This window comes from Etheostoma cragini, chromosome 14, assembly GCF_013103735.1.
Source record: "Etheostoma cragini isolate CJK2018 chromosome 14, CSU_Ecrag_1.0, whole genome shotgun sequence".
In the NCBI taxonomy this organism is placed as follows: Eukaryota; Metazoa; Chordata; class Actinopteri; order Perciformes; family Percidae; genus Etheostoma; species Etheostoma cragini.
Window position 1 is genome coordinate 23,419,516 of NC_048420.1, and position 8,775 is coordinate 23,428,290.

Genomic DNA, 8,775 nt, shown 5'->3' on the forward strand with positions numbered 1-8,775 from the left:
TTCCCCAATAAACCCCTGTTGCCTTCCTACCTGGTACACTGCGTTTGGGTCCTCCTTCCGCCCCCACCACAACAAAATGTGAACACTGAGGTACAATGGTCCAAATGATTACACTGCATCTTTCTCACGGCAGACATGTTGACTTTATCAAGTTTTACGACGACAGCATGCAATTTAGGATGCGTTGGCTCACCTTCTTGGGACCCTAGTTGGAACTGAGCCAACATGAATGTTATTATTCCAGGTTCGCAAGACGACAGTCAAGAAAATGAAAAAAATAAAAAAAATCTTGATTGATTGACGTGCCAATTATAAAAAAAAAAAAAAAAAAGACGTACCTTTCATCATCAGGCAGATGCAGCCAGCGCAGAATGGTCAAAATCCTCCTCTCCAGAGGAATCACCCTGGTAACCAAACATGATATTAAATGACGATTTAGAAAGTAGGATGCCAGATTAATACACACTGAGTTTTATCTCAGATACTTCACAGTATATACTTGAATTACTGCGTTTAACCCTCTGAGCCCTGAGGCCATTTTTACAGTTCATTGTCCGTCTGGATTTATTTTATAATAACTTGTAAAACATCAACCCTGTTGTCTACAGTCAAGATATGAACATCTTTTATTTTAGGACAAACTGGGTTATTAGAATATTTGGGCTCCAGTGAGGTCACTTGCATGTTAAAAATGGTTGTAGGGCCTTAAAGACAAATAAATAAATAAAACGGAACATGAATCTTCCAGATATGTGTTGATATCACAGACAGATAATTAATAAATAAGCTATTTTACTCTCTAAAACACTTCTCATATGTCTTGGGAGTCACACTGTGAAGAAATAATCATTATAACTTATACAGTTGACAAAATACATGCATTATCTCAAAGAAAGTCCAGACGCTTTTGCTCTCGACATTTACTTATGCCAATAATCAACATAATAATGTCATATTTATTGATATTACACCCACAGCAATGCTACACAAGCAAATGCGCGTCAAAGTCGCTGGCTGTCATGGTTAATAAATGATTAAACTATGGATCACAGGTGCTGTTTTTACGCGTGGGCGAGTGTCTCAGTCCCACCTGTCCATGTAAACAAAGACAGGAAAATGTGGAGCTGATCTGTCTTTAACAACGTCAGAGTGCAAAATGTCCTCCGACGGACAGACACAGACAGAGCAATCAATACAGGCCAAATATCAGTTATATTAATTTACAAAATCCAATCAGATGTCTTTCTTTCACCACGTTGGCCTTAACATGTTTTCTTGATTCAAATGTTTTTTTCTCAGCGTCTCATCTATCTGCTGTTTCAGTCCTCAAAGGCCTCTGTTCGGGGACATTGTCCCGTGTCTCCGTGTGTTTGGGCCATTGTCAGTCAGTCGGTCGCCGCTCGCTGCCCTCGTGATTATTATGTCATGGATATGCAAATGTGTGTGTGCTGTGATTTAGGTGAAGTCAAGAGAAACGCGTCTTTGAATGACCAACCTGGACCCTATTTTCCCGTGTTTTTTGAATCTACGTGACTAAAGGGAACACTTTTTTTATTTGGTTTTGTAAGTTACCAGTGTTTAGCACCCATAGCCTCTTCTTCATAGGTTTTGTAAGTTACCAGTGTTCAGTGTCTGAAGCTATTGAAAAATGTTCCAGTACTAACTTAAGTACCAAGGCCAGAAGAAACTAGCTGCTTTCACTCCTTGTTCCTCGGCCGTGATCCAGATCTGTAGAACAGAAAAGAGAGGAACTTATCAGAATTATAGTCTGGATCAACAACCTTCTCAAACAGGACCCAAACCCTGGTCTCCTGGGTTAAAGTTCTGGGTGTATTTGACCCATCCCCCCCCCCACCCTTCCTCCTTATGTGGACCATTATGTTATCATCCTTATGTGGCACTCTTACACTTCATTACTTCATCGCCTTACTTCCTGCTTTGCTCCCAGTATAATCACTAGGGGTCACTTCAGGGCGCTGCCATGAGTCTTAATTGCTGCTTGAACAAACAACTTATGTGGGCGTTTTTTTGCGAAGGACAGACTCCATTAACCCAATGGTTAGTTGGGACAGAGGTGAAAACTGGCAACGCCACAGTTATTAAAACAAGAGATCTGAGATGCTGCGTGTTTGCGGCAGCTGTCCTCGTTATTCCCCTCGTTAAAATGCAATTCATAACATTTTTGACATGTGGTTTTCTGGATTTTCTTGTTGTTATTCTGTCTGTCACTGTTGAAATAAATCTACCATTAAAATTATAGACGGATCATTTCTTTGTCAGTGGGCAAACGTACAAAATCAGCAGGGGATCGAATACTTTTTACCCCTCATTGTAGCTCCAATTCACAGCTAAGTGATCCTGAAGGCGCTGTACAGGCTGTTATAAATTAGGTACTTTTAAAGCAGTTGTTAACTTTTAACACAGAGGTAGATTCAAGGCTTTGTGCTAAGCTAGGCTAAGCGTGTCCTGTTTACTAAAAGCAGACTTAAAATGTCATATCAGTCTTTCCATCTGATTCAAGGAAAGATGTCAGTGTCAACACCTAACGTCACAGAGCACAGCGCCATGGTGTCGTTAGCCGGCCCGATTCCGATCCACTCACAGGCCGCTATCTGGGGGTTTACTCACCGGCTGACCGCCCCACCAGCGGTGGTTCAGTTTCTCTCTGGTGCGCAGGCTGAAGGTGGCGTTAAACACCGGGTCGTGCATGGTGTTCCCCACAATCCCATGGGACTCTGGGTACAGACCCTGCAGAGAGAGAGAGATCACACCGAGCGATGTCACCTCAGTTGATATATTAAATATCAGTCCTGCAGCAGCGTCACAACACACGCAGGCTGCAGGACCTGTTCAACATAATGCATCGGTGCTTTAACATAGACGTACACTGACATTAGAGGCACTTACCGTGGCTAGAGTGTATAAGTTTGGGAAGGTCTTTGATGGGTAGACTGGACGCAGGTAGGGCGCCGACGTACCACACTCTCCTAAGAAGAAACAGACGTTAACTTTTTCAGAAAACTTATATATACTTAAGATTCATTTCAATTATACTTTGTTCTCCTCTTGGGGAAACCTTTCATGGACAACTGACAACTTTAGCTGCATTTACAATCACACTAAGGATCAATTAATAGAAACAAATCAAAACAGAGTCAATTAATAGGGAAAGTAAAAACAACAAAAATGCAGATCAATGAGAGCCACAGCGACTATTTAAAGGTCACCCCCCACAAGACATACATATGGATATAAATATATCCAGGACAGGTTTTGGAACCAGTGGAATAGAGAATCGAAGCGAGTCATCCAACAGGAGCGTTACCGACTGATTAATGCAGAGCTCCGGGTACTGCAGCCGTTCATCTGCATGTAGCGCAGAGCTGAAAATCGGCAGATTTTCCCTTAAGTGTACAGCTAACGCTAGCAGAAGCTAGCTGGCTAGCTTGGTTACATTACTCAAAACTAATCTAGTTGCAGTGTTGCCCTGCCAGATCCCCGGTCTTTGCAAAACTCTTCTAGTCTGTGACCAAAAACGATGACGGATCAGTCTTTAGATGTGAAACGGTGACAGACTTCAATCTTTCCAGAGTCTTCTAGTGTATGGAAGATGTAAATGCTATCACTTTGGTCTTAACTGTACAGCACTGTGCAGCTGTAAGTACCAGGACTAGCAATGCTATACATACAGTATAATCACCCACTTAAATACAATGAACACAAATACAATAATGTTATGTGCCTCCAGAAAAGTAAATAACATAAAACCTCCTGTTACTTTGACATGCTTTAATAATACATTGTTTCTTGGAATTTTGTCACGTTTCATGCATGTTTTTTCACATTATTTACTCTACATACCACTATAGACTCTCAAAACACTAAAAAAGAAATGTACGTCACATCCTTATAGTCAAAAACATAGGATTAAAAAGTTAAAAACCTTGAAATATGTCCCATGGGTAAAATTAGGTGGGCAGATACGTGTTTTCCAATGCCGGAAATGGCGGCCATCTTGGAAAATGGTGGCCATTTTGAAAAATCAAGTGGGTAAAGTTATTTTTCAAATTACTGGCCCCAAAGGGATAAACACACCAAATTTGGTGCTTGTATACACTTGTGAACGATTTCCCCCTTATCTGCCCCACTATTAGTTGTCCACTGTTCTGATTCTATGGTAAAGTAGACCGCACAACATAGACAAGAGCTTCTCTAAGACTCACACAGTCACACAGATCTGTGTGTGTGTGTGTGTGTGTGTGTGTGTGTGTGTGTGTGTGTGTGTGTGTGTGTGTGTGTGTGTGTGTGTGTGTGTGTGTGTGTGTGTGTGTGTGTGTGTACAGTCACACAGATCATGACTTCTACCATCTCGACAACTGCCTTTGGGAAACAGTAATAGAGAAAGTAAAGCAGACTTACTGAGTTTGTGTATGTGGGGGGTGACGGAGTTGCCCTTCTTCAGGTAGGAGGCTCTGAACCCGTCGACAGACAGCATGATGAGGGGAGGACGGATGAAGCTGAGCACAACAAGGACGCAAAGACAGAGCCAATTAAAATGTTATAAAGAGAAAAAAGCTCAGTGATTGTCTTGTGATCCACAAACGAATTTCATTTTAACCCTCATGTTGTCCTCATGTTGTCCTCATGTTGTCTTATATCAATGTTCTTTTTAATTCCCCAAAATAACATGATTGATTCCACCCAACGCTGTTTGCCAAGTACAAATCTCTACTTTCATTAATTTTGGGGCGTCTGATTCAATTTTATAGCATTTGAAAAACACAATTGAAGTGTTTTTAAAATAGTATTGAGTAAAAGTTGACATATTCCAGTCTGTGATTATCATCAACATCCATTCCTTTAATTTTAGTCTCAATAATTCCTAATTTCTGCTTTTCTAACTCAAACATTAGGTATAATTTCCTATAAATGAGCTTTATTGACCATAAATTCCAAAAATAAGTGTAGAACTAAAGTTAATAAGTTAGTGTTACGTAGTGTTGCAAACGTCAAAAAAAATTTGACAAACATGGAAAAAAAACGTCAGAATTGTGGAAAAAGGGACAAAAAACGTAAGAAAAAGTTTAAAACATTGATAAAAAGTTTCCACAAATCTGTTGATTTTCAATGTTGACGGGAAGACAACACAAGGGTTAAGAGACAGGTAGAGGTCCCTTAAAACCTTCTGGAGGAAAATGGTCACTAAGAAAAATCCTTAAACATTTCACTGAATCCAAGCCTCTAAAATGGTTTCTGTAAATTAAGACAGAACGTCTTGTTATGATTATAAACTATGAATTAAACTGAATTCAGGGATATGGAGAAAAATCAAATATCGCGACATTTGTGACCAACTATATCAATGTCAACATTGCTTATGATGTTGAAACAAATTTGCAATTCTTCAACAGATATTCCCTCAAAAACTGATTTCTAATTGAAAAAAAAAGAAAAAAAAAAAAAATCAAAATGAAAGAGATTTGGGAAAAAAAAGGTAATTTCATCGTGGAATATATTTAAAATTCATCCATCCATCCATCTTCATCCACTTATCCGGTGTCGGGTCTCGGGGCAGCAGCTCCAGCAGGAGACCCCAAACTTCCCTTTCCCGAGCCACATTAACCAGCTCCGACTGGGGGGTCCCGAGGCGTTCCCAGACCACGTTGGAGATATAATCCCTCCACCTAGTCCTGGGTCTTCCCCTAGGCCTCCTCCCAGCTAGACGTCCCTCCACCTAGTCCTGGGTCTTCCCCTAGGCCTCCTCCCAGCTAGACGTCCCTCCACCTAGTCCTGGGTCTTCCCCGAGGCCTCCTCCCAGCTGGACGTGCCTGGACCACCTCCAGGAGGCATCCTTACCAGATCCCCAAACCACCTCAACTGGCTCCTTTCGACATGAAGGAGCAGCGGCACTACTCCGAGCTCCTCTCGGAGGACTGAGCTTCTCACCCTATCTCTCTAAGGGGGACGCCAGCCCCCCCCCCCCCCCCCCCCCCCCCCCCCCCCCCCCCCCGAGGAAACCCATTTTGGGCCGCTTGTGTTAATAATCGTTTAAAAAAAAAAAAAAACGTATCGTGATAGTATTGTACCGTGAAGCCTCTGGCGATTGTACCACGTAATAATTATAAAACCATTTTAACAACCCCCCGATGATCTTAAATAAAATAAAAACAAAATGTGTTTATTTGTGTCAACACACACTCCTTGTGGCTAACGGCTGAGTTTTGACGTCAGTTTCAGACTCACCCTGCGGGACATTCGGCGCTCGTGATCTCCTCGCAGTCTCCGTGCACCCATGACGTGTCACCTGACGTGGAAACAGCAACACAGAGTCATCACCCGCTTTCATGCACGTCCATTTCTTCATTTCTTACATAATGTTATATCTATATGGTCTCATACTTGAGTACAAGTATCTTACCAGAAAATGACTTTGGTAAACGTTAAAGTCCCCTTTTGGAATATTACTTACATAAATGTCTTAAAGAATCTGATATCGACTATTATAATAATATATAATATAATATACTGATATTTCCTGTCCTTAAAGGTCCGATGTGTGGGGATTTCTCCCGTCTAGCGTTGGGATCATACGTCACAATCAACTCGCTGACGTATTTCAAGATGGCGCATGAATATGGAGCGTCTACCCCAGCTCATGCAAATGAAAAAGCCAAAATGAATACTGGGCATGGATGAGGGTCTGGTCAATACTGGTGAAAAGGTGACGTTTGTGAACGGGAGACACAGATTTGGATAATGTACAACTACACACATTACACACTGGGCCTTTAAGTGTCAAATGTACCTCACAGATGTTAAACAGACTTATTTATTAGAAGTAAAAGTTAAGTTATTGTTGCTTCTTCCTGCAGCACGATATGAGGAACATATGTAATATGTGACAGTGTTGATAAATATCGCGGCAACGATATTTACTTAATAAATAAACGGATCCTAAAGTGAACTCTTTTCCGCTAATTTCAGTATTCTGCTAAAGTTCAACACACTGTGTATTTAAAACAAATAAAAAGGAAATTATTTCCAACATTCTTGAACTAATTGAACATCAAACGTGTGCTAGGCGGTATATTTTTGTTATGATTTGATGATTTTTGCCACACCGTGGGATATGACTACACAACGTTGGGAACGCCACGCTGCGCCGCGCGACACTGTTTCAGACGGACCGTTTTCAGTGTAACACGTAGGGCCGGGTGACGGGGAGGAAATCAGACATCACGGCACGCTGCACCAAATACCTCAATATCAATATTGCGGCGACATTCTGGGGTTGATAAATGGAGCTTTAACAAAATATCTTCACACTTAAGATTTCAGATGAATAACCCTCAGTAGTGGGTACATCGTGTCTAAGTAGGGAAATACTACAACTACAACAGTCTGCTGGGATCAGAACATGACTCCACTTTACTGTAATGCAGCCTTTAAATATCATGTCATGTCGTGTCATATCACGATGTTAAGCATGGGCATATTTGGGAAATTATAAGAATGACAGTTGATTGAAGATAGTTCTCGTGTCTGCAGAACGTGCTGGAAAAAAGTCGCTGCTGAAGGCATCAAACACACTTTCTTTAATGTTTAATTTCTTATACTGCACTGTAACTCTTATTCTAATGTTTTATCTGGTTTTATTTTGCTGATTTCTGACCCACAGCGTCAGGCTCAGTTCTGGCCAATAACCCAGCAACACTGTCTCTACAGCACCTGGTCACTGGTTCCACTATTAGTCCATTTATTTAGTATTTATTCATCATTCTCATTCTCATATCTCACTTATTATCCATTATTTATTCATCATTCTCATTCTCATATCTCACTTATTATCCATTATTTATTCATCATTCTCATTCTCATATCTCACTTATTATCCATTATTTATTCATCATTCTCATATCTCACTTATTATTTGTTATTTATTCATCATTCTCATTCTCATATCTCACTTATTATCCATTATTTATTCATCATTCTCATTTCCTATTCCAGAACTGTTCATAATGTTCATACTGTTCATATTGTGATATAATAACTTAATACTATTTATCCCAGTACCCTTTGCACTATGTTCCACATTTAAATAATTGTTATTGGTCTCTTCATTGCACTCATCTCTCTACATTGTTTCTGTTTAGAGTGTGTATACACCAGTGTGTCTATATTAGTGTGTATATATTGTTTATTTGGTTGTTTGTTTATGTGTGTGTAAGCACAGTGTGAGCAACGATGCTCCAGAGGAAAATTCCTCGTATGTGTCTTCAAACCTGGTCAATAAAGCTGATTCGGATTATTTTTAACAGTTTTTGGTGTAAAGCACTTGGAATTACCCTAGTGCTGAAATGGGCTCTACAAATAAAGCTGCCGGGCCTACTTATACCGCGATAATACCAAAAACGGGATCATTTTGGTCACTATAGCTGTGAGAAGGGCTGGGCAATGTATCAATGTTGTATCGATATCGCAATATGAGACTAGATATCGTCTTAGATTTTGGATATATTGTATTAACGTCATATAGTGTTATTTTTTTCCTGGTTTTACAGGCTGCATTACAGTAAATATGTTATTTTCTGAACCTACCAGACTCTCGCTGTCCTACTCTTTACCTTAACCCACTTAGACAGTAAACCATTTCTGGAGAATATTCATCAGAAAGCTCATTATGTAAATATTTGGTGAAAGCACCGATAGTCAACCACACAATATCAGCATTGAGGTATTGGGTCAAGAACATCTATATATATATATATATAT

General features: G+C 40.3%; 1 protein-coding gene across 1 annotated transcript in view; it reads right to left on the reverse strand.

The window, feature by feature from the left end:
• The window catches only part of LOC117957202 (ectonucleotide pyrophosphatase/phosphodiesterase family member 2), a 58,567-nt gene that overhangs the window by 42,641 nt on the left and 7,151 nt on the right, over positions 1–8,775 (reverse strand). The window contains exons 5-10 of the mRNA XM_034892799.1: positions 6,244–6,304; positions 4,420–4,517; positions 2,908–2,987; positions 2,629–2,748; positions 1,673–1,728; positions 339–404 (exon numbers count right to left, since the gene is read on the reverse strand). Coding sequence (XP_034748690.1) covers positions 339–404; positions 1,673–1,728; positions 2,629–2,748; positions 2,908–2,987; positions 4,420–4,517; positions 6,244–6,304 — 481 coding nt within the window. The remainder of the gene's footprint in view (positions 1–338; positions 405–1,672; positions 1,729–2,628; positions 2,749–2,907; positions 2,988–4,419; positions 4,518–6,243; positions 6,305–8,775) is intronic.